Here is a 26,347-nt window from a genome sequence, read left to right on the forward strand (position 1 = left end):
TTGCGGCGAGCGGGGGCTACCCTTCATTGCGGTGTGCGGGTTTCTCATTGCGGTGGCTTCTCTTGTTGTGGAGCATGGGCTCTAGGCGTGCATGGGCTTCAGTAGTTGTGGCACACAGGCTCAGTAGTTGTGGCTCATAGGCTCTAGAGAGCAGGCTCAGTAGTTGTGGCACACGGGTTTAGTTGCTCCGTGGCATGTGGGATCTTTCTGGACCAGGGCTCGAACCCATGTTCCCTGCATTGGCAGGCGGATTCTTAACCACTGCGCCACCAGAGAAGTCCCTTTTTCCCTGCTTTTGATTTTTATCATTAAATTCCCATAGGTCCCACATTCTTCTCATGTGGTGTTTAAAGAAAGCTAAGGGGCAATATACTATATACGTTTGTAAGGTCTTTAATGGTTAAAAAGCAGAAACTAACACACCATTGTAAAGCAATTATACTCCAATGAAGATGTAAAAGCAAAAAGCATTGTAATACCATTGTCTCATTTTTATCCTCACAGTCTACAGGATAAGTGGGGTAAAATATTATGCTCATGCAACAGGTTAGAAAACTGAGGCTTAGAAAGTTGGAAGGGCCTATCTGAGGTCTCACATATACCAAAGGCTAAGACTGGGTCCACCCTTGGGACTCCTTGTCCAGTTACAGCTGTACAACAAACATTCTTTGATCCTTTTCCCTAGTACACATCCTACCTTTCCATGATGTTATGATCCTTTTGGTCACAGGGTGAAAGCCTCCCAGCTGAAGAAGGAGAAAAGGAGGAGGACACAGAAATACAAGGTGCTACAGCACATAGCCCCCTCTCTACTCAACTCTCAGACCCTGATGACTTCACAGGCCTTGAGACATCCATCCTCCTACAGCATGGAGACACTGTCCTTCACATCAGTGAGGAAAATGGCATGGAGAACCCCCTCCTGTCCAGTCAGTTCCCTTTTACTCCCACTGAGCTAGGGGAGACTGAGGTAGACCTAGATGAGTCTCATGTTTAATTCTGTACCTTTTAAGAGTTGTAGGTGTAGACAAGATGTGGAAGGGATCACTTTGCTAAAAGTTGAAAACGTGCTTGGAAAAGATGAAAACATAGCACTTTACACTCAATGGGTAGCACAAATCCCAGTGGATTTTGCTGTCGATGTGCATATTATTTCATAAACATCTTTTAAAAGTCAATGGCTAAGATGGTTTGGTTGCGTGAAGACCATAAAATCTAGGGAGGAATAAAGGGAAAAAGCCATTTCACTGCACATTGTTTATGATTCAAGAAGCCTTGAGCAGTTGAAAATGTATACTGTTACAGAGCTGCTTACCTAGGAATATTAACAAATAATGTGTTCTAAAAAGAGAAAGCAATTTTTTGAGGTTACATTATACATCTCATGCAAATGTTTATTTTTCTAATTTCAAAATCATTAAATCAGGTGGCTGTACAAGTAGCAATTTATATAAAAGTAATCAATGAGGAAAATATTAGTTTGGGGAAACTTGATAGCAAATAAGCCTGCAGCCACTTTTTTTTTTTGATCAACAATACAGCCATTTAGAAGAAGAAAAAATACTATTTTTAGAGCTGTGGATTTTTCAATATTTATTTTTTAACTGTCATTTTCATTGCATATTGTAAATCAAAATGCTAATGCCATAAGATCATTCCATTTCATAACACATTAGAGAATATTCTAGAAATTATCAGACATAATTCTGAACTAAGAAGAACCTAAATAGCCTATACTATAATAAAAATTAAATGTAAATATAATAGCTAGAAAGAGATGGTATTCCTACGTCTAGTCCTGACTACATCAATGCCAAGATTGGGAGATTTTGGGAAATGTGATTACTTTCCCTTACAGTGTCCTGTGCCTGCCCTTGATGGCATATTTTCAGATATTATATTAAGGTTAGTGTTGTTAGAATTGGTTCAATGAAATAACTCTTTCTCAATGTTAACAATATTCATATCCTTTAGATATTAAGTTTATGGTTCTCTATAGACAGAGCTTGTATATTTTACTTTAACTTGAAGTTCAGTTACTTGAAGAAAAGTATAAAACTTGGCTTGTGAGGCTATATCTAGTGTGTTATTGATCCTATAGCAGGGCTTGGCATCATGTAGTTCAAGATTAAATTTCAAAACTTTAACAGTTTACATTACAAAACTGTTACATAACTTCTAAGTGTATAAAAACATATATATATATATATATATATATATATATATATATGTAAATTGGTATGGTGGTGAGGGGGTGTGTGTGTTTTCTAGTCCTCAAGCTAAAGTTTAGACTGTGATTACATTGCAATGAATTTGGAACCCATTCTATACGCTTAAACTTTGACTACTTTGGCTATAATATGGTATATGTATATATAAAGGAGACCTACTAAACCCACCCAAATCACAAAGGAAACTTATTTTTCTCTTAGAATTGCTTATTAAACAGGCATTGTTTTTAATGTGATATATACTTTCAAATATAATTTGGGGTTTTGGTCTCATTCACTAATAGAATGAAAGATATCTGTGAGTTAAAGTACAAAACTAAAAATTTCAAATCTAAAACTTCAGAAAGCAGAGGTGGTAAATGGCCTCATCTATGTTTTACAATATTTTCAGGACATTTACACTTAATGCTGAATTCTCAAATGCAGAAATATACATATATAAGTGGTTTTATGATTCTTTCTAAGCTGATATATTTCGCCTGTTAAAAATTATGCTGCTCCCTTAGTGTTAGAGGCCTTACGTTTGGTAATTACAAGTGTCTGTGCTATATGAGTCTCTATGTATGTGCGTGTTTTGTTCCAGTTTCTTGATTCTTGACTCAAATTCTCTATGTATAATCGTATCAAATATTTAAAAAGTAAAAGGGTCAAAGAAGATTGTTAAATATCTGACCAGAATCCTATATACCTTTATATATATATTTAAAAAGTATTGGGATGTTTTGAACATGACTATGCTGGCCTGTCTGCCTTTTACCCTGATTCCTTCACTCTAGTGTTATGGAAGTCTACTGGAAACTTTTTCAATAAGCTAAGTAATGTTGTACCTTGCAAAAAAGCCTCCACTCTGACAAACAGGGCCTTATAGAGTGGGAATGTTTTCATACTGGGACTATGGAGATTTTGCAGATGTGTACATCTGTTCCATTTAAGGTGCCCTTAAACGTGTTGAATGTAATGTGTTAAATGTTTATGTGTAATTGATAAAATATCTATATGTATGTGCATAAGATTGTCACAAGATGTATTCTCAGGAATACTGTTACCTGGAGTTTGAAGGAATAATTATTTATAAAAACAAAAAAAAGTCGAGCAAGATTAGAAAAAGTTCAAGATAAGTAACAATATTTTGTAATTCAAAATATTATTGAGTATATGACTAAAAGTTAATTATTACATATGATAAATATAGTATTGGTAATAGATCATTTATTAAGCTATGATTCTTTCTGAAATTAACTTTTGAGAGACCTTAGAATAAGCATGTATCATCCACAATAGTGGGTGTAGATGTACTCAGATTCAATTAAAGCAGTTCAAATTCTGGATACAGCATTTTATACAGCAAAACATTTTACTTTCATTTTTCAGTGTTTGCTGCTTTCTGTAATTCTATTAGATAAGTTGTTTTTTTCCAAAAAGGAAACTGAGTTGTTGAGTGCATTGGGGCAAGGCACTGAGAACTACGGTGTCAAAAGGCATAAATGGGCATAGCAATGCTGGAGGAAAAAAAAATCTGTGGCATTTCGTGGTCTGACTAGGGCCTGTTGAGTAGGCTGGAAGTAACTGATTTGCTATTTCAAGCCTCCAAGAGTACCTTAGGCAGGATGATATCTCCTCCTTCTTTAGTTATCTGTCCCTCTAGTCAATGAGAAACATTCTCCAGTCTGCTGTCCAGCTCTGAGAGTGTCTGAGACAGGAATAGAGTGTATATAGGGACCTACAAGGAAGAAAGGGTCATAAATAGAATGACAGTCGAAAATAGAAATTAAATATCCTTCCTCAAGTTGTACATGAGACTAATAGTCTCCGGAATTTGCTGCTATCACACCGAGTCATGCTGTTGCCCTGTGACCTCACACTTCCAATTCCACGGCCTTGTCTTGGCAGTGAATAGAAAGTCCCACCTCCTCATTTACTTCAGTGGGTCCTAACTGCAGCATTTCAGAAACAAAGTTTGGTTTGACACTCAGGAGAATAAAAACAAGTTTAGGGCAGAATGTATCTGGAAAAACTTAAGACAAATTTTCTTATGTTATTTTAGCATCATTTAGGATTACAGATCAATGTACCTCCATATTTTTCAAAAGTCACTGTGACTGCAGGATGAAAATCCTTTATTAGCCATTTTATAGGTAAAAACAAAAGATTGACTACACAGCCAACGTCCCTCAGATGACTATAAAGTTTGTTATGAATACTGAATGACCAAAGAGCATGGAAAAAATGCATATGAATAAATACTGAAATGTTTATGAAAGATATTTATGAAAGATAAGACTTCTGTGTTTGAATATGCACATATAATAAAATAAATCTAAAAACATTTAAGATGCCTGATTGAGTTTTGTTTCTCATTTTTCAACATAGGGAATAGGTTAACTCATTCAGGAAAGTGTTCATTTTAGATCCCTGGGGTGTGCTTTTGTTTTGGATCCCTGGAGCTCGCCTTGATATCTCTCCACAACATAGTCCGGCCTGAGGTCACCCTTCAATTGGACACCTCCAATTCCTTCCTCCTATTCCAAATAAGCTCCATTCTACTCATGCTTTCCATCCCTAACTTTCAAAATAAAGCAGAATGGGCATATTGGGAGACAAGTTCCCCAGTGTGACTTCTCTGCCCAGGTATGACCATCTGGAATGACTGGTAGATTTTCCGGGAGGAATGTTAAGGACCAGGTTATGCGCTGAATGTGGCCAGAACCACTATGGGATACACGTTTACCACCAGTTCTCTTATACAAAGTGCTCTATCCTTACCCTCTAAGTTATGTCCTTGCTAAATCCTTTTTTTTTTTTTTCTTTCCTCTCCCATGAATTTGTTACCTGAAAAACTGTGTTCCCCTCTTGGTGGGAGTCGAGCCAAAAGACACAACCAAGCCAAAGATCAGGAGAAGGACCTATTACTTGCAGCAAGAAAGGAGAACACGGGGGATCTCTCCCAAAGCAGTGTCTTCCCAACATCAAAATTGGGTAAGTTTTATGCTAAGGGTACATGCGTATTGATGAAGGGGCTTGGGCTGTGGACAGAGTCCAAGATTTAGTGGATTGAAGTTATGAGGGTCAGAAAAGGTCAACATATCCTCTCAAGTTCCTGTTGATCTGGTGGTTGAGGCTTTAGGCTAATCATTTCCATTGAAAAGAACTGGTTGAATTTACAACTGATACACTATCTTCGCTATTGTTACTTCTCTTGCCTGATAACAGGCATTTGTTTCTGCATTCTTTGTCCCCTTAAGATCATTAATTACTACACAAAAGAATCTGAAAAAGAATGCATATATGTATATATACACCCGAATATATAACTATATATATATATAACTGAATCACTTTGCTGTACACCAGGAAGTAACACAACATTGTAAGTCAACTATACTTCAAAAAAAAAAAAAAAGACCTTTAGGACAAAATCACTTTCTTCTTTCCTTAACAAAGACATCTCCATAGCTTATACCTTTTCTTACCCCAATACATAGTGTATTTCTATTATTATATCTGGTACCTTTAACCACATATATTACTTAGAATTCTCAATCCTTTGAAATTTTAATTTTTAAATGAAAATAAAGAAGTGAATATTGATCATTGTGAACTGTAAAAAAAAAAATTAATTACTGAGACCTGTTCAAGGGCAAACATTGTGGCCAGGCTTAGATGACAAAATAGCTTAGGCCCAAAATGCCTTCTTTTATGTCAAGAAAGCCATGCCTGGTTTTCTTTTTCCAGAGACCCCTCCTCCCCCACCTCATCTGCTTACAGTTTTACTAGTTATTTTCCCCACCCAATGAGCCTAGACACATTTGGCAAAGAAATAGCCACTCTTACTCTGTTCTGGATTTTGCCTGAACAGTAAATAAATGTATTGCAATTTGTCAATAAGCATTCCTGTGAAAGAAGGTAAGAAGGATGAGGGCCAGAAGCAGAGGAGATTAGTAATAACCACCACCATTTTATACTGAGCACCAGGCATCCGGTCCTGGGCACAGACTTGGATTCACAAATCTTAAACGTTGCGCACTGTCTTAATAGATGAGAAAATTGGAGGCAGGGAGAAGTGACTTGCCAGGTCACCCAGCTAGCATCTGGTAGAGCCAGGATTCCGCCCTAAATTAGACTCCCACCGCTCCTGAGGAGGATTCAAAGAGAAATAGGAAGAAGGGTGTTTTTTTTTTTTGTTCTTGGACAAGTACAGGGACGGAGAGGAAAGGAACGCATATGCAAACGATGGAGAAACAAAAAAGTGATAAGAGGGCAAGAGCTGAGAGGGAACTGCAGGGGAAGTAAAACTAAAAAAGATTAAGGAACTCCTCAGAAGACTGGGAGACCTGAAAGGCTTGTTTTAAAAACAAAGGTCAGAGGAAGGAGGAAGGTGCCTCACCGCGAGGCCCCGCCCCTAAGCCCTTAGAGTGGCACCCCTCCCGCTAGGGGAGGCGGGACTTCCCCCCTCAAGGCAGCTGCGGCCGGTGGAGTCCGGAAGACCCTACTGGGAAGAGGCGGGGCCAAAACTGTGCGGCCAATCGGGGCGCGACGCCTTCGTCTTGCCGGGGATCTCTCTGGGTAACTTGCTTTAGAGAACTAGCACCATGGCGTCTGGCTGCAAGATTGGCCCGTCCATCCTCAACAGCGACCTGGCCAGTTTAGGGGCGGAGTGCCTTCGGATGCTGGACTCTGGGGCCGATTATCTGCACCTGGATGTAATGGACGGGTAACTCTCCGCGGGGTTCGGGTCTGGGTTGCCGCGCGGGGCGGGATAGGCGCAGCTTTATTGAGCGCCTGTTGGGTGCACGGCGTCCCTGTACCGCGGAGCGCCTCGCTCTGAACGCGGTACTGAGAAGGAGCCTGCGGTGGGAGCCCTGGAGGCCCTGCTTGGAGGGGACTTGAGTCGGCATCCTGGGCTGCGAGCGCGTCCCAAACCTCAACCATCTCCCCTCCCCCCACGTAACGTGTGGTCTTCTAGCACTTAGCGCCTGGAAGCGACCTTAAATCTCTAGGATCCGTCTCATTTTCAGTTGGGAGAAACTGAGGCCCAAGGGGATAGGCATGACTTGCCCAAGCTCATATAGCTAGTTAGTGGCAAAGCTGGGGAGAAAGACTTGTGTAAGGATGACGAGTTTGGCACCTGGAGTGAGAACGCCCGACTTGTGCCACTTGCTGGGTTACTTGGGACAAGCCATTTAACCTCATTGAGCTTCAGTTTCATTATGTGAAAAATGGGAGTAATAACACCACCGCTTCGGCATCTTTGGAAGATGAAATGACCTCATACACGTAGTTTACAGTGCCTGGCATATAGTAAATTCTCTGTAATTGTTAGTTGTTGTATCATTGTTCAAATTATGATTTTCCTGTCTATTTTCTCTTCAGGCACCCTGCTCTTCAGGGAGGTCAGTTTTTTGTAAGTAACTTTTAAGCACTGTAGTTACAGCCCATAATCAATATTGTTTGAAATCAGAATGATGCTAGTTTCTTAAGTTGGTTATAAAATGAGGAAAAATCATAGAGAAAACATTTAAGACTCTCTCAAGGTTACACACATTGTGACAGAGTTGCAACTTGGATCTTGGGTTTGCCAAGTGGTTCTCTGAGCCCCACTGATCACAGGCCATAAGATCAAAACAGCCATTACCTTGGCTTGGGGTAGAAAAGTAAGTTTATTGGAAATGGTAAAATCTCTGTGTGCTCTCATGCACATCTGCAAATTCATGTTTTTTACGAAAGATGACCAGTCACTCCCTTGTCTTTTTAATGTCACTCCTCTTATGACAACTTTGTCTTCTTTGTTCTGTCTGGTTTAATCTGCTGTTTCTCTTTTGTATTCCACTCAGTTACCTCAACACCGTGCCTAACTGATAATGGCAAAGAAGATTAGTAAATATTACCTCTTACAAAACCTTGATTTTTAGTTTGGTATCACATATATTTCTACTTCTGTATATTTTTTTGATACCTTTGCTTGAAAGCCCTGAACTTTCACAGGTAATATTACTGGAGTGTGTACCTCACAGATGGGTAGCTACATTTTTGTGTCTGAGACACAAAATGAGACAAAATTTTGTTTCTGAGACACTTGAGGGTCTCAGGACAGAACAGACTACGAGTATATGTGTGTAGTGTGTTTGTCACAGAGAGCAGCTTGGTTTTAAATAAGTCTTGTCCAATGTTTGAGCGAATGGAGAAAATAATTTGTTCCAGTTTACCAATCAGAATATCAGTGACAACAGCAATAGGTAATATTTACAGGCACTTGACTATTTCTGGTCTGATACTTTTTGTGAATTTCACATGCCACTATGAGCTTGGTGCGATATCTCGGCATCGACAGAGATTAAAGTCACCTCGTAGCTAAGAAATGGCGGAGCCAGGATTTGAAGCATGCAGCAGCTTGTTGTGTCTCTGAAACTGTCTTCTGTGGGTATTAGGCTTACAGAGAATGATTAAGATATTCTCTGTTTTCAAAGAACAACTATATTTTTTGATATTTATTTCATATCTCTCCTGCTGCACCGGAAGCTCCCTGAAAGCAGAGACTGTTTCTTTGGCTTACCTCTGTATTCTCTGCAGGAAAAGCACCATGGCAAGCTTAATTATAATTGGTTGGATGAATGGCTTTATCATAAGGGAGGGATCTCTAAGGAATCTTTTTTGCCCCTCCCAGCCCTATGGCAGACCCTGAGCTTATTAAGATAAAGTATTTTTTTATTGACATTTCCCTCTTTACCGGGAAACATCCATGGTTTGCAAAAACTAAATTCTGCATACACCATTTTAAAAACCCTTTCTCTGTTAAGCTTCACAACTTTCTGAGCTAAGAGCTATTTTTATTCCCCTTTTGCAAAGGAGGAAACCAGATTGGGGAGGTTCAACCCCTTCCCAGTGTCCCACCGAAGAGGCAGAGCCTGGCTGAGCTGCAGTGCCTCCTAGGCCCAGGGTATGAAAGAGGGGCTGTGGACTCCCTTTCCCAAGGCAGCCAGCCCCAGTTTACCTTCCCTCCAGGTAGTGCCTCCATGCTTCTTTTCCTGGTCCCCTGAAAAATCTCCAGCATTACACTGAGCTTGCATGCCCTTGTTTTCTAGTCCCCTGTCTTCCCTTGAAGCCCACACTTCTGATTAAAACTGAACGTCTTCATTTTGAAATTCAGGAACAAGTTCTGGAAACACTGGTGGGTGGAGCACTAGTATGGTTGGATATTTGAAATAAAGGACAAGTGGATTTTCTGGAAAAGAAAATTGGAAAGCATGTAAATATAAATGTGTCATGACAGGACAGTGACTGGAAATGTGTTGGTCGTAAGTGTAGGAACTGAGCAGATATTCAATTTCTAAATTAGGACCAGGGAGATTTCACGATACTACTAGACCTGACTGACTTCAGTACTGGGCCCACAGTGTCACAAGGCCACCATTAGCCGGGCCAGATGTTCTTCATTTTTCCCGTCTCCATCTGCTGTCTCACTCCTCCATGTTACCTGCCAGCCTACCCCCCACCGTAGGCATAGGTGTGATTCCTTGTTCACAGGAAGTGTTGTTTGGTTACAGTCTCGCTGAATTTTATATCAACCTTGATCCTCCTCTTTGCCTTGTTGGGAGATCTGGTAAAGGTTTGCTTTTTGTGAAAATTATCCATGTGATGGGGGATCAAAATAATCGTATCCCTTATTCCAGTATTCTAAGCGATTATAGCTTAATCTCATAAGTTCTTTGGGAGAAAAGGACACTTTTTAATTGCATTTTAATTTTGGCAGTCTTTACTCCAAAATGGCATTATAGCTTCTGTTTCCCAGTGAAGTAAAAGTGTATTTGTTTTATTCTCATATTTTCTCAAGATGTGGTTATTGTGTTTATTTTCGTGATAAACGAAGCCTAAGGTTGAGACATCAAAAATACTTCTGAGGGCAGACAGAAAAAACAGTGAATGAAATCCAGATCTTTCAATCTCAGATTTGTGTAGTATTCAGTAGTCCTTGCTGCCTGCTTATGTGACTCTTACCTCCGAGTTCTAAGTAAATATAAAAAGCATCTTATCCATAACCCTGGCAGTTACTGCTCTTAGACGAATGGTAGAATGATTTCCAAAATACTAGAAATCCAACCTCCAAGGACCAGGGTGCTGGAGAGTAAAAGTGTCTGTACCCATCCACCGTACCCATCCCTCTCAGGTGTGTCCTGACCTCTCTGTCTTAAGGCTCTGCTCCTCCCTTGGACTTTCTTCTTCTGTTAGTTATTAGCTTCAGTGGAGGAGCAGACAAGCCTGGCAGTTAAGAGCCTGAACTTTGGAGCTAGATGGCCTGTGTTTAACTCCTGCCTCCAGTGCTTATTGGTTGTGTGAGCTTGGGCTCTTATTTTCTCATCTGTAAAATACAGGTAATAGTGGCACCTGTCTCACTGAATTGTTGAGAGGGTTGGTTGGTTGGTTGGTTTTGGTTTTTGGCTGTGCAGCACGTAGGAGGATCTTAGTTCCCTGACCAGGGATCAAACCCGCATCCTTTGCATTGGAAGCGCGGAGTGTTAACCACTGGATTGCCTGGGAAGTCCCTGTTGTGAGGTTTTAATGAGTTAATATATTGGAATGGTTTAGAATGGTGCTTGGCCTGTATGTGTTTTAATTTTTTATTAACACTCCTTCTGCCTGCCTGTCATCTTAAGCTCAAGACTTTTGGATGTGGTTTATTCTCTCTCTTCAACCTTCCCCCTCCCCCGCATCTTATCACTTAGGAGATCCTATCACCTGCTGTCCTTGTTTCCATTCCTACTGTTTCTTGCCATTTAGCAGCACCTCTTGCCTCCCTTCTTCCAACTTACTGCCCAGTCTGTCTGCCTGCTGTATTGTTTCCATCTTATTTTTCATTTGTGTCTCTCTTTTAAAATCTCACTTGATCAGGATAAAGTCAAAACAGTGAGCCTGGCATCTGGTGCACTTAATGTGACACAGTCTGCCTCCTGTGTTTTTCATACTAGCCAGGGTGGGCATTACCATCTCCCCCTTCTTTGAACTTAACTTAGTTATTTCTGCCTTTGCTTCATTTCCTTCCCCATTTTTACAAATTCTGTTTGTTCTGTAAGTCTCACGATCTTACCCCTTTCTAAAAAGTGCTATTCTACTTGCCTCTGGAACTATTTTGCCTTAATATTGCCTACTTGTTATTGTGTAGCTTTTCTTAACAGTCCTCATACAGGGTAATGCCTACTACTTTAACAGAGAAAGCCCAGATTTCAGTGGCTTAATGTTATAAAGTTTCTCATTCATGTAATAGTTTGGTGTGAAATGTCTGTCCATGCAGAAATTGAGAGACCTAGTCCCCTTCCATCCTGTGGCTCTGCCATTCCTTAAGGGCCTCTTTACTGGCAGAAGGATAAAGTGAGAGCAGAACAAGAATACTACTCAACCTCCTGGGCTCTGCAGTGACGCCATCACTTAAGCTCACAGTCCCTTGGTGAGAACTAGTCACATGGGCCACTAGATGTGAAGGGAGTTGGGAAGTGTGGTCCTCGACTGAGCTGGCTTCCTACCAACAGCTGTGTTGTAACAGTCAGTCATGAATTCTGGTGAGTCATTAGCCATCTCTTACCCGTGAGATTGTAAACGTTTCTGGGGTGAGCAGGAACACTCACGTATTCCTTTATGAAATACAGTAGTCTCTGAAGCAGTCAGCCTGGGGCGTACATAGAGGAGGTTTCTTTAAATATTGAAGTGAGCTGGCGATAGAACAAAAGGACTAACCAGAGTAGGATAATGGTGAACTACTTTGGGTCTGATATCAGAAGCCTTAATTTGAATCCTGCCCCGACAAATTATTAACTGGATGACTTAAGGAAGTTATGTATCCTGTGCTCTTCAAATGGGAATAATAACAGCATCTACTTCATAGGGCTGTTGTGAAGATGAAATGAATTAAGGTACAACATCTGGTATGTTGTAAACTCTCAGTAAGTGGCGGTTATTAGTATGCATTAAGTGTCTTTTGTTTTTTGCGGTATGCGGGCCTCTCACTGTTGTGGCCTCCCCCATTGCGGAGCACAGGCTCCGGACGCGCAGGCTCAGCGGCCAGCCGCTCGGCGGCATGTGGGATCTTCCCGGACTGGGGCACGAACCCGTGTCCCCTGCGTGGGCAGGCGGACTCCCAACCATTGCACCACCAGGGAAGCCAACATTAAGTGTCTTTATTGATAATCTTTAAGAAAGTTTCGATAAACTGTCATTTTGTGCCCTGTGATAGAGGTGGATTAGAAGTAGCCACAGGCAGCCTGTGATAGGTTGATTTGAGAGACCTGTAATCAGAGTCCTGAACTTCCTAACTAGTGTGTGACTTGGGCAAGTCATATAACTTTTGGGGTTTTGGTTTTGTCATCCTTCCGTTTCTACTTGTCAGGGATTTTGAATTACAGAGTTAAATAGAGTAAATCATGTGACATTATTATGATTTGCTGAAATATCAAGGAGATAACTACTCTGTAAAACTGAAATTATACAGATATTTTTAGTGTTGTTTAATACTGATGATGTTATTGAAAAATAATTGTGATCACAGATAGTCTCCTCTACTCCCATCAGAATACATATTGAGAAAAATACAGAAACTGAATCGAAAACATTTTCAGAGCAAGATTTTGTTTGTCTTGTAGGCATTTTGTTCCCAACATCACCTTTGGTCACCCTGTGGTAGAAAGCCTCCGAAAGCAGCTAGGCCAGGACCCTTTCTTTGGTAAGTGGGTGTTACACCGTCTGAAGCTGGATGTGTTGCTCAAGTAAAGGGAAAGTAGCTGGTTGATTTCTCAACCTCCAGTTTCATCTTGTACCCTTTTCCCTCCTCCCTGTGCTGGGGTTTCATTGACTGCCTGTAAGAAGCCTAACTCTTACCTGCTTCAGGGCCTGAGCACTTTGGCTAATCTCTTTGCCTAGAAAGCTGTGTTCTCTTGACCAGTGCTGCCTCATCTTTCCTCCTCACATCCTTTGTTGTTTCTTCAGAGAGCCCTGTCTTAAATTAACCTTTTCCCGTTACATCACCTTGTTGATTTTCTTCTTAGAATTTCTTCCAATCTGAGATTACTTTTATCAAACTCTAAACGCCTTAAGGGCAGGATTTCATCGACTTAGTTTTTTGCAGTTTTCCTAGAGCTTAACATAGACACAGCTGGGGCTCAATGTAATTGTTAAATGAATTTATGAATTGATTGACTTATGGTCTGTATTTGAAGCCAATTCATGGAAATGGAGCTTTCTACAAGTGGGGTCTATGTATGCTCCACTCCAACATTGTAGGATAATGTGAATTAAGGATTTTTAAGACCAGTGACCTAGAAGTTACTTTTTATGGAATATAGATTCAGTCCACATATCCTTGTTGCTGCTGCTGCTGCTGTTTTAAACTAAGTTAGCAGTGACTCATTTGCCAGATCTCTGGTAATAAGACATTTGGTGAGTTCTTGTAAATATGTGGTTTTATGTAACTCATTACATAAATTTAGTAAAACTTAGATTTTTTTTTCTTTTTTTTTTTTTGTGGTACGCGAGCCTCTCACGGCCGTGGCCTCTCCTGTTGCGGAGCACAGGCTCTGGACGCGCAGGCTCAGCGGCCGTGGCTCACGGGCCCAGCTGCTCCGCAGCATGTGGGATCTTACCGGACCGGGGCACGAAACTGCGTCCCCTGCATCGGCAGGTGGGCTCTCAACCACTGCGCCACCAGGGAAGCCCAAAACTTAGATTTTTTTAATTGAAATATTGTGGCTAGTTAAAAAAAATTTTTTTATAAATTTATTTTATTTTATTTTTTTGGCTGCATTGGGTCTCTGTTGCTGCGCGGACTTTCTGTAGTTGCAGTAAGCGGGGGCTACTCTTCGTTGTGGTGCGCGGGCTTCTCATTGTGGTGGCTTCTCTTGTTGCGGACGGGCTTTAGGCATGCAGGCTTCAGTAGTTGTGGCACACAGGCTCAGTAGTTGGGGCTCACAGGCTCTAGAACGTAGGCTTAGTAGGTGTGGCCCGTGGGCTTAGTTGCTCCTTGGCATGTGGTATCTTCCCAGACCAGGGATCCAACCCGTGTCCCTGGTTCGATTGGCAGGCGGATTCTTAACCACTGCGCCACCAGGAAAGTCCCTGTGGGCCAGTTTTATGAAGGTATGGTAGCCACTAGCCACATGTAGCTATTTAAAGTAGTTAAAATTAAATAAAATTAAAACTAGTTTCTTAGTGGCATTAACCACATTGCAAGTTCTCAGTAGCCACGTGTGGCTTGTGACCACTGTACCGTCCAGTGCAGTTATGGAACACTGCAAGCATCGCAGGAGGCTGTTAGAGCCTCTCTGTAGGCTCCATCCACTTCGAATGTACCAAAGGAAATGTACATTATCACCTAATTTATGTGGCATGAGGGAAGCAATGTTCCACCAACATGTTCACTATTTTGAAATTTCCAAATAATGGAATATAATCCTCTTGATTATCTGAACTTTTTTTTTTTTAACTTCATTTTGGAGAATGAATTTTCCAGGGTAAATTCGTTCTTATGATTGTCAGAGTTGGATGAAATAAGTAGCATTCTTGGTCCCCCCACCTTCCCCGGCTTGTACAGTGGCCACAGAATTCCCTACTGTGGCTTTGCGTGGATTGAAAATATGTATGTATTTTCCCGTTTCTCTCCCTTTTAGTTGTCTCCAAGTGTTTCTTCTCACTGCTGTTTAACTCCCCTCCTATCTCTATCTGTGCCTCTTCTCTTACCAACTCAACTGCCACCGCCCCACACAATCTGCTTTTCCTTTCTGTTTTTAGTTTGTTCTTTGCTGATAAACTTGCTAATCAGTCTTTCCAGAGGTGAATCTCCAGTAAAGATGAATGGACTTAATATGCTTTAGTGTTTGGGTTTTGTGACCTTTGTTTTTTATATTATAAGTTTTTGTTTTGTTGGATACTGGTTGTTGGATAATTGATACATGCTGTATCCTAGGAGTTAGATCCCAAGTTGTATGTATAACTGCTAAAGCTTTGAACTCTTCAATCTCAGTATTGAGTAGAATTTACCATCTAAGAAGTAAAGTGGTAGGGAAAAGTCGTTTTTGTTCTTAGCTAAATCAGTGGTCTTCAAGTATGGTCTGAGGACCCGTGGGAGTCCTTTTCAGATGGTCCATGGCATCAAAACTATTTGTAGTTTTATTTGTAAATTACTTGTACTGATATTATTTGCCATCATTTATGCTGATGGTGCAAAAGCAGTGGTGAATTAGTCTGCTGATGCCTTGGCCTGAGACAAGGCAGTGATACTGAACTATACAGGTAGTCGCGATATTCTTATTTGCCATACATTCATAGTATCCTCTGTAACAAGTATCCTTGATGAATTAGTACAAGTGATTGATTTAGTAAATCTTGATCCTTGAGTGCATGTCTCATTAGCGTTTTGTGTGACAAAGTGGAAAATACATATAAAGCACTTCTCTTAAATCCTGGAGGATGATAGTTTCCTCGAAGAAAACCACTTGTGCCATTGTTTTAAGCTGTGAACTGAAAGTGCTAGTCATGAATACCATTTTCCCTTGAAAGAACAACTGACAGATGAACTGTGGTTATCAGACTTGGATATTTTACTGACATTTTCTTTAAAATTAACTAAGTGAACCTGTCACTTCAAGGAAAGCGGCTCATCAATTTTCATTGCCACCGATAAAGTTAGAGTTTGCAAGAGAAAGTTGGAATTTTAGAAAACTTATATCTGCCTCTCTGAGCTTGATAGCTTCCCAGGACTCACAGCTTTTCTGACCAGATCTGTAATATCATTAACAAATGCGGGGTTTGGATAGTATATAATGAAATGTGTCACTATTTGGAAGATCTGTGTAACTCAGTGAACCAATAGTACTTAAAAGAGCCATTCAAAATGTAGACTAATGGGTTTGAATGTAACAAAGTACGAAAAGGTCACTGGTGGGGTTTATGGATTCCACGTTGCCACTAACCTTTCTAAAAAAAGTACCACTTGTTGAGTTTTGGGGTAGAAATAGAATATCCACACTTGAGTGAAAAGGCTGTGGATGTAGGTACTCCTTCCTTTTCTATGCACTTTTTTCCCTTCATATAAAACAACAGATTGCAGGAGATTGAATGCAGAGCAGGTGTGAGAATACAGATGTCTTCTCTTAAGGCAGACATTAGCGACTCGCAAAAATGTAAAACGGTGCCACTCTTACATTAATGTGTAATGGATTTATTTTTATTATCATTATTATTTTTTAATGAATTAATACGTAGACACTAAAATGTTTTTAGTTTGCATTTCTAATACATTAAATATTGATAAATATAACCCACATCAACAATATTTTGGGGGGGAGGGCTTCAGTAATTTTTAAGAGTGCAGAGGGAGTCTGATAATAGAACATGTGAGAACTGTATCTTAATTATAGGCAGATTAGCTGAGCCATCAATTCCCCAAATACTAGAGGATGTCCAGTGAGGGTTGCTAGTAGTGACTGCATGCTAGAGATTGAACAGGGATGACTTAGCAGTCTGGTATCTTAGGAAAGAGTAAACTTGATCTTTTAAACCAGATTGAATTTTTTTTTCTTGTTTATAATACGAAGGGGAAAAAACACCAAATTGAGTTTATCTTTTAAAAGCAAGAGTTTGCCTATTAAAATATGTTCTATTTTTGTTACTTTTATTAGTTTAGAAATATAAATGCTAGTCTTGGCTTCATTAATCAGGCTGTGTACTCTGTTTTCCTGACATTTTTCAAAGCCTTGTTGCATTTTATAATCTTAGTTACTGAGTTCTGGAATACTAGAACTTTTTTCTTTAATATAGCTTTGCTGTATCAGCAGTGTGTTCCCTCTAACAAAACAAAAAGCTCAAAACTCTCACTGCCATCTCTCTGGCGCAGGAGTGTTTACTGTTTCTTCTTCCCAGCGTTATTTCTTGTTTTCACTTGGTTTAAGCTGCCCTCTCCTTCTCATGAAATGCTATTATGTTTTAAGTCAAGGTCTTTAAGAAGGCCATGCTCATTTCTTCCCAAACATATCCTCACAGGGTTTGAGCTTTAGGATCAGGACACGTGGCAGGCTTCTCAGGTTAACGTGCTCTTCCCTCTCAGTCTGTTCCCTTTCTTGCAGTTGTCTGCCTCTCGGTTGACGGCAGTTCTCTTCTAGCTCCTCAGGCCAAATCCTTGCACCATCTGACTCTCCTCTCACTCTGCACTTCTTTTTTTAAACATCTTTATTGGAGAGTAATTGCTTTACAATGGTATGTTAGTAGTTTCTGCTTTATGACAAAGTGAATCAGCCATATGCATACATATATCCCCGTATTCCCTCCCTCTTGCGTCTCCCTCCCACCCTCCCTACCCCACCCCTCTAGGTGGTCACAAAGCACCGAGCTGATCTCCCTGTGCTATGCGGCTGCTTCCCACTAGCTGTCTATTTTACATTTGGTAGTGTATATGTAAGTCCATGCCATTCTCTCACTTTGTCCCAGCTTACCCTTCCCCCTCCTCATGTCCTCAAGTCCATTCTCTACGTCTGTGTCTTTATTCCTGTCCTTCCCCTAGGTTCTTCAGAACCTTTTTGGTTTTTTTTTTAGATTCTGTATATATGTGTTAGCATACGGTATTTGTTTTTCTCTTTCTGACTTACTTCACTCTAGGTCCATCCACCTCACTACAAATATCTCAGTTTCGTTTCTTTTTATGGCGGAGTTATATTCCATTGTATATATGTGCCACATCTTCTTTATCCATTCATCTATCAACGGACACTTTCTCTCTGCACTTCTGATCCACAGCAGCCCCTGTTGTCCCTGCCTCCCGAACATACCCAGAATCCCTACCATTGCTCACCATCCTCAATTGCTGGTTTTTTTACCTTGGCCTTCTTAGTCGGATCTTGTCACTTGACTCAAAATCCTGTAGTGTTTGTTCCGCATCGTTCAGGATAAAACCTGGTGGGCTGCAGAGCTCTGTACTCTCAGCCGGTGCTTCTCTGACCTCATCTTCTCTCCCCAGTGCGCCCCCGGCTCCAGCCACACTGGCCTTATTTACTACCAACCTAGTGTGTATTGTCTTCACTCCTTTAATTTATCTCTCCCACTAAGAATGTAATCCCTGTGACAGCAGAGATTTTTGTCTGTTTTTTGCTGTACCCCTGCGGCCTAGAAAAGTTAATGGTGTGGCAAGTGCTCAATAAAATATTGGTGGGGAGAATCACTTAATTTAGCTTTCTTATTTTATAAATGAGGAAGCCAGTCCACATAGATAACATGACTTCTTTAAGTTTTTTAGAATGGGATTTCCTGGCCCTAGACCTAGGTTTCCTGGTATCTAGTTATTTTCATAAACAGCGCCATAGGCTTTTTGTGGAAAAATGGGGTTTTTTTTGGTAAATGAGTTTAACCAAAGCCTTATCTTCAGGATGAAGGGAGGTTATCTCTACAGAAGTGTAACTTCTGTATATTTAACAATTATCATGATGCCAGAAGAGTTCATATCTGAAACAGCAAAAACTCCAGGCTGGCTTCAATAATATGAGCCAGCTATTTTCCTTATAGTAATACTTAGGGGATACGTCTTTTCTTTCCAGACATGCACATGATGGTGTCCAGGCCGGAACAGTGGGTAAAACCAATGGCTGTAGCAGGAGCCAATCAATATACTTTTCATCTCGAGGCTACTGAGAACCCGGGGGCTTTGATCAAAGACATTCGAGAGAATGGAATGAAGGTGAGAGCTCAACAGTGATGGTAATTTTTTTTTTTTTTTTTTTTTTACAATAAATTTATTTCTTTTTACCCGTGTTGGGTCTTCGTTGCTGTGCGTGGGCTTTCTCTACTTGCGGCGAGCAGGGGCTACTCTTCATTGCGGTGCGTGGGCTTCTCGTTGCTGTGGCTTCTGTTGCGGAATACAGGCACGCGGGCTCAGTCATTGTAGCTCGCGGGCTCTAGGGTGCAGGCTCAGTAGTTGTGGTGCACGGGCTTGGTTGCTCCGAGGCATGTGGGATCTTCCCGGACCAGGGCTCAAACCTGTGTCCCCTGCATTGGCAGGTGGATTCTTAACTACTGCGCCGCCAGGGAAGCCCGATGGTAATGTTTTATACTATTTATTCTCAGAGTTGGGAAGATTTGGTGGAAGACCTGAAATGATAGGTGGAGAAGACTGGACTTAGGCAGCTATTCGTCAGGTTTGAAGATAGAGTTTAAGTATAACTTGTTTGTCAGTTAAGATTGATACATTCCACTAATGTTTTCTGAAAGTTTCCACCTTTTAGAAACATTTACTTTTGACAGTCTTGTTGACTTTTTTTAAAAAAAAGTAATTGCAGTCTGAACAGTTTATGTATTCCATTTATGTATGTATTCTATACTTTAAGAATAGACCTTTCTACTGGGCCTGATATGCAACAGTAATGTAATACGGAAATAATTATTGATGTGATATAGCAAATTTGTCTCTGTTACAGGTTGGCCTTGCTATCAAACCAGGAACTACAGTTGAGTATTTGGCACCATGGGCTAATCAGATAGATATGGCCTTGGTTATGACAGTGGAACCTGGGTTTGGAGGGCAGAAATTCATGGAAGATATGATGCCAAAGGTAAAAGAAGTATTTGGTTCTGGGGTAAGGCTTTTATTCTGTAAGTTCATTCAGTAAGCATTTATTGGGCTACTTGTATGTTTAGACCTGTACTGTTCTGAAGGTGGGGAGATGAGGATGCCTATATATCATTGGAATACAGTATGAGAAATGCCCCAAGAGATTTAGGTTTGGAGATCATAAAGGATACTACATCTTAGTCTTGAAAATTTTTTTCAAAACCGTTATCTCTGTAACCTTGAGATCTCTTGGGAGTTTTCATTGAATATTGAGGGTTTTGTCTTTGTCTTGTTTCTGTGAAGTATATTTTCTGCAAAGCCATGACAAATTGAATGCCATTTGCCAAACAGAACAAAGCTTGCTTTTATAAAACTTAGTTTGTTACAGTACATTAAAAGCTGGTTTTCCCCAATCATAATTTGTATTGATATAAAGTTATTGTCTGAGACATTTGGAGTCATATTTTAGTGGCTAATATCAGTGATTTTTTATTTGGTGTTTTTCCCTCTACCTATCCACTTAGTCACTTATTTCCTTGTGTATAACTAGGTTCACTGGTTGAGGACCCAGTTCCCGTCTTTGGACATTGAGGTTGATGGTGGAGTAGGTCCTGACACCATCCATAAATGCGCAGAGGTGAGACTGCTTGACTGCAACCTAGACCAGTTTCCTATCAGATGTAATGACAGGACAGGTCTTGTCTGCCAAAGAGACTTCCTAAATAGGCTTTCTTTCTTAGAAAAGTATTTTTTTTTTTTTTTGCGGTACGCAGGCCTCTCATTGTTGTGGCCTCTCCCGTTGCGGAGCACAGGCTCCGGACGCGCAGGCTCAGCGACCATGGCTCACAGGCCCAGCCGCTCCGCGGCATGTGGAATCTTCCCGGACCGGGGTACGAACCCGTGTCCCCTGCATCGGCAGGTGGACTCTCAACCACTGCGCCACCAGGGAAGCCCTAGAAAAGTATTTTTTTGTTTAAATGTAAAACCAGGAAAATAAAGAGCGATAAGTGAATATTCTGAAACCACATAATCATTAAATAGTAAGTCCTGGTTATCTCAGTAATGAAAAAAATTCTTTGGAAAGGAATAAGCTGAATGCCAGCCTGTGGAATATCATTGAAAAGTTCCAGGGCCTTTGAGACAGTTTTCCAAAATAGGGAAAGAAAACATACCTGCTTGTAAAGGGGAAAAAGAGTGTTATTCTGTAGAACTTAGGTGTATTAGCTACTGATTTGTCCCTTGCAAGCTACTAAATCTGTCCCTCTGTAGAAGTGGGATGACTTTTTTTTTTTCCAAGTGGCTAGCTAGGCTGAGTTAGGCTCCTGAACTTCATAAAAGGATACCAGCCCTCCCTGTAGCATTACAGGTGATTAAAGTTTATGTGACCTGCTTTTATTAAACAGCATGGTCTAATCTGCACTTTCAGTGTTTTGTATAAATGCCACACTTTCCTGCTTGATACTTATCAAAAGCTTGACTGTGGTCAATATGGAGGAGGTGCTGGCCAGACGATTAGTGAGCATGTATCCTTTGACCCCTTGTGGAATTCTTTTTTACTGAACTGTGCTTTGTCATTAGTGCTGTTCTTGCTTACATTACGAGGCATGTTAGGTTGTAACCCTATAAAACTAGTATTTTTTTCTTTTTTTATGAGGAACGTTGTTAGAGATGTAGTGTGCTGTATCATAGGGTGAGTGTCTCTAATTGGAGACATTTTCCTTAGCTTCAGTGGTTCCCCCCAACAGTCCTCCCTTTCTTTTAGCACCGAATCACATAATAGATTGGATTTCCCTCCTTGAGTCAAATCCTAGGAATCTCAGAGATAAATTTGGACTCATCTTACTTGGTTTTACTCTGACTTCTTTGCTTTCATATTGAAAAACATCTTGAAAATCTTTTTTAAGCCACCTCGAAAGCATTCTGGAAGGCAGTGAAGCATATATAAGAAGTTCCCTTCCTTCTGGCCTCACAATGAGAAATAACTTAATGTTGCCCTGTTTTATGGATTCCTTCACATTTTAGCAGTAGTTGTCCTTTTAGACTACCCACCAATTCTTATACATAATTCAGAGATGCAAAGGTTGATTTTTAGGAGCTGTGGGGGGAATTGGTATACAGGGGAAGACCTTAATAGATTTAAGGATTAAAGGTTTATTAGAAAAGATGCAGTGTAGTTTATTTAGAGGGGGTTACCAAAAAGTCAGTGATTTCTTAGACACATTTAAAAATAATTTCACATCCTCATTTAAGCATTTTCTTTTTTCATTGAACTAGCTGCTTAAGTATGTTCATCTTGAAGTGGCTTTTTTACAATTAAAGTGCTGACTGCCAGCTGCAAGGGTAGAAGAAACTCTAGTCCAGGAATTGTTTTAGGTTTTTCTGCATCTTCCTTTGAGGCATAACCTTAAGTGTTTACTTCTTCCAGGCAGGAGCTAACATGATTGTGTCTGGCAGTGCCATTATGAGGAGTGAAGACCCCAGATCTGTGATCAACCTGTTAAGAAATGTTTGCTCAGAAGCTGCTCAGAAACGTTCTCTTGATCGATGAAACCACAAGGAGTCCAGGGTTTCTGCTTATGAGATCTCCTTTTTTTTGGAAAACAAGAATATTGACTACCAAATCATACCACAGTTGAGGCAGTGCTGCTTTTCCGAGCAATTATTCGTTCCAGTGACTAAAATCCATTTTGCAGAATGTTCCAAGAGGTTAGAAATTGGTGTGTATTACGTTTTCAGTGATGAAATTTAAAGATTAGTGTGGTAAAATACCATTTTTACTGGGAGACTTGATTTTTATAAAGAGTAAAAATATGGCTGTATCAAGGTTATGAACAGAAATGTGTCTTAATGCCTAAGGAAGGCATATTAGCTACTATGAAAAAAAATTTTTTTCTGTATTTCTAAAAAGAGTTTTCTTTGCTTCTTGGCTTTTCTGAAAGCAAAGCAAGTCCTGTTTTTCCGGTTTCGTGTCATTCTTGATTTGTGTATTTGCGTGATAACTAAGTTTGGATGTGGCTGGGATGGATGGCTCTTCTAGCTTCGAAAACATGTATTTTTTACTTTGCACCTTATATTTGATACATAAAAAAACCCGAGTGTATTATGAAGTCCAGGGATTTTCAGGTGGTCTGTTGTAAAACGCAAGCACAAGTTTTATCAGGGTGTTTTCTTTGTTAATTTTGCTATAGCGGCAGGTTATTCAGTGGTTCTTCCCCCACCCCCTACCCACCCTCCACCAACCCCATTTCCCCTTTTTCTTAATCACACCCGCTGTTCTGAAGGCCATAAAATGTTTTCCTAGCTCTATGCTAAAAGGAAAGGAAGGCCTCTCTATTTGGAAGTAATATTAAGTTGAATCCTGACTCTCTTCCCCTTTCCATTTGTTTGACCTTAGCAAACCAATCCAGCCAAACTCTTTGAGCTGATTATTAACTGATTTATATATTGAATGTAATCATAACAACAGTGGGGGAGGGGTTGTGTTTAGGATTAAGAGATACTATTAATTATATACGTAAAGCTTCCACTACTATTCCTAGAATTGTAGGGTAGTAGAATTTGAGGATGCTCAATACAAAGTAGCTATCATTATATAAATGTATGCTTTGTAGATTATAAAGTATGGTGATGATATCTCATTAAACCCAAAAATCAGTCCTATGAATGGTAAGACAGGTATGTTTGTCCCCATTTAAAAAATGAAGATACTAAATAAAGCTCAACAGGCTGGTACCATGGAAAGGAAGGATCTAGTAAAGAATAGGATTTCTGGTCTGTACTCTTTTTACAGATGGAGCCCTTGGGAGGTGGATAAGCAAAGGAAGCTTCTTTTACTTAACGTTCTCTTATTTCCAGTCTAGCTTTACCCTGTAGCAAAACCAGATGGCTGAGAATATTCTGCAACTATGGATTTTGACTCCAAGGATATATATTTTATTAATCCAAGAAAGACCAGGTAGGCTAATATATGGCAAGGTACAGAGTTAATCCGTAAACTAAATGTTTATGATTGTGTCCCAAATTACACGTTGACAATAGATACATATTAGCTACTTCGTTCTTGTAAATACTCTTGCTGTGTAATACACATGGCAAGAAATAACAGGACCAGTGTCATTAAATTTTTTTCAGGCTACTCTGAGTGAGTTTTGAGAAATAAAGTTTGGAAAATAAGAATGTTAACACTTAAGCATAGAATAGAGCTTGCCTGGTTTCTTCTGTGTTACAAGGTAAAAATTTATTTATTACTGTTTTTCTTTATTTGGGCTTAGGAAAGGCTTGTGCCACACACATAGGTGACATTTAATCAAATCAGACAACACAAGGCATATAGAAATAACTTTAATTAAAAAAACTTACATAGAAGATTATAATATCAGTCATGACAAAAAAAATCTGAGTTTATTTGCCTGGACAATTTGGGTTTGTTCTGGATTTTGTTTTCTTTTTTAAAATATAAATGTACGGTAAAACTACAAGCAAAAATTTGTCAGCATTGAACTGGAAATTTTTTTCTTCTTCTTCTTTAAAGGGACTAGTACAATTTCTAATCCCTAACAAAAACTTAGTGTCAGATCCCCCAGATTAGGCCAGTTGGCTAGGATTGTCAGTTATATGGGTACTACAACTTGAATAACCTTTTTTACATGAGAAAAAGTGATTCATATAAATTGTCCTCAGTTTTTACATATAACAAAATGATATAATAGTGTCAAAAGGAATTTTACTTAATGTACACTCCAGTATCCAATATTGAAGCATTAACCTTTTAAAAATTTTATTTCTCACTCTAGGATAGATGCTTATTTGAATAGAGTAAGGAATGGTAGGGAATGACCAGAATAACTAAAAGTACAATAATATACTAACAGGAATTTCCTGTCTGTTGCTCATTTTAAGTTGGGTGTTTTCTCTTCACGAGATACATAAAATAGATAAAACTCAAGTTGAGTTTTAAAAGGTGTGGTAGTTTTAAAATACAACAATATTTAACTACTTTGCTTTTCTTATTCTGTTAGGCGTGAATAGAAAATAACCTGTGTTTAACCCAACAGATATCAGTGATTTCAAATGAAGGAGTATTGTGTTTTCTGGTATAGAAATTTCCATAAATAACTTCTATCGGTTAAATGTGTTTTTTTAAAAAAATTCCTTCTCCATAGTCAAGGCTTATAGATGTTCAACACCATTGGAAATCTCTTTATTTATGGTTCAGCTGATATTTCATGGGGTAGTTCATACGTGCATTTTCAAGTGGAGTGGTCACTTGCAGTGTTTTTTAAAACTACTTACATGTGTGTATGATGTATGCATGTATACTCTATACACGTGTTTTATATTCTTAATATATTTCTGAGGCAATTTAAAGAATAACCACGTGTATAGAAAAAGAAGAGCTGTCATTTGATGCATAGGTATATGTGGGTGTGGGTATAAGTTGTTTAAAAATTATTATTTACCCAGTAATGTGATTTGACATCAAATTGCAGCAGTTAATTTTCTGGTGCTTGTGATCTGCATCAAACACAAATGACTAGCACTTGTCTGTAGGTGAAAAGCTAGTTACTCCTGTGGTTCAGGAAGGAAAATGAGACGTAACTTGCCTGTTTCATAAACAGCACAAAAGATTAATACATGCACCTGCACTACATGCTGTTACTCTGGAATTGTGACTGTGCAGGGGGTGGGGGAACAGGGCTTATTTTTTCTCCTGTTTTCCCATTCAGTTACATCGTTTTCTTAACCTGTTCCCTGTCACTGATTTTTCTTAACATGAGTTGAGTAAGTCCTAGACCAAGGGTTTTGTGTGTGTTCCTCCATTTCGTCCGCCTGCCTTTGTGGATGGTGGCCATTCTCTGGTGCACTGGTACAGAAGACTTCACCATGGAAAGCTGGACTTGATCTTTCAATCTGATCATTTTTTTCATCTTGGCATAATAAGGCTGCTATGTCTTCATCTTTCAGCGGAAAAGCCCGTCGTTCCCACCCCAAAGGCTGAAAGAGAAAACGTTTTCAGTTAAGTTTCAACTAATTTGTTTAAGTTCATGTCTCAATCTGTAGCTCTCAGTTTTGTAATAACCATTGTTCTGTTCTTTAGCAGATAAAAGTACAAATTCTCATTTGGTCCTGAGTATCTAGCAACTCAAAATATCTAGCAACTCAAAATGGAACGTACTGAGGATTACTTAGGGACCTTTGGGAATTATTTTTTTTTCACTTTGTCTCTTCCACGGAGAGGTAAACGCTGCCATTAGGGCACTGGAGAACTTTATAGATGCAGTGTTAGAAAACACTCCCATTGGGGTTAAAACTGGACAAATGGGGAGACAAGTAAAAATCTTTTATAAGGGGAAGAGAAATATCTAACATTTACTATGTGCCAGGTGTCATTCTGTTTAATCCGATTTGGTTTGTAATGAAACTTTGATAGAATTCCCCATTTTCTAACACATAAGTGAACAGGTGGAATTAGGTACTGATGTGTTACATAAAGAGTCAGGGAAGTGTCTGTAGTTAGTGATGGAACTAGAACGCTGGAACACAGAGC

The 26,347-nt window shown here is 39.7% G+C and overlaps 3 protein-coding genes across 25 annotated transcripts in view; 2 read left to right on the plus strand and 1 right to left on the minus strand.

The window, feature by feature from the left end:
- UNC80 (unc-80 homolog, NALCN channel complex subunit) overlaps positions 1-4,557 on the plus strand; it is a 242,990-nt gene extending 238,433 nt beyond the window's left edge. For all 7 annotated transcript variants that reach the window (XM_049712087.1, XM_049712088.1, XM_049712084.1 and 4 more), the window contains one exon: positions 731-4,557. In XM_049712087.1, coding sequence (XP_049568044.1) covers positions 731-997 — 267 coding nt within the window. In that variant the 3' untranslated portion in view covers positions 998-4,557. The remainder of the gene's footprint in view (positions 1-730) is intronic.
- A 2,190-nt stretch (positions 4,558-6,747) lies between these two features.
- Positions 6,748-22,697, plus strand: RPE (ribulose-5-phosphate-3-epimerase). 7 transcript variants are annotated; one of them, XM_033428348.2, is made up of 7 exons: positions 6,776-6,931; positions 7,602-7,621; positions 12,857-12,936; positions 18,791-18,930; positions 19,667-19,825; positions 20,351-20,437; positions 22,226-22,697. In XM_033428348.2, the coding sequence occupies exons 1-7, from the start codon at positions 6,821-6,823 to the stop codon at positions 22,346-22,348; spliced, it is 720 nt and encodes a 239-aa protein (XP_033284239.1). In that variant the 5' UTR covers positions 6,776-6,820; the 3' UTR covers positions 22,349-22,697. The 7 variants fall into 7 exon arrangements, with proteins under 7 accessions (XP_004262819.1, XP_033284241.1, XP_033284239.1 ...); XM_033428352.2 differs by having other exon boundaries at positions 6,782-6,931; positions 19,667-19,801; XM_033428371.2 differs by having other exon boundaries at positions 6,830-6,931; positions 7,602-7,632.
- A 1,431-nt stretch (positions 22,698-24,128) lies between these two features.
- Positions 24,129-26,347, minus strand: part of KANSL1L (KAT8 regulatory NSL complex subunit 1 like) — a 146,771-nt gene continuing 144,552 nt past the window's right edge. For all 11 annotated transcript variants that reach the window (XM_004262935.4, XM_049712103.1, XM_033428296.2 and 8 more), the window contains one exon: positions 24,129-25,794. In XM_004262935.4, the coding sequence (XP_004262983.1) occupies positions 25,555-25,794 (240 nt within the window). In that variant the 3' untranslated portion in view covers positions 24,129-25,554. The remainder of the gene's footprint in view (positions 25,795-26,347) is intronic.

Source organism: Orcinus orca, chromosome 7 (assembly GCF_937001465.1).
Source record: "Orcinus orca chromosome 7, mOrcOrc1.1, whole genome shotgun sequence".
NCBI classification, from domain to species: domain Eukaryota; kingdom Metazoa; phylum Chordata; class Mammalia; order Artiodactyla; family Delphinidae; genus Orcinus; species Orcinus orca.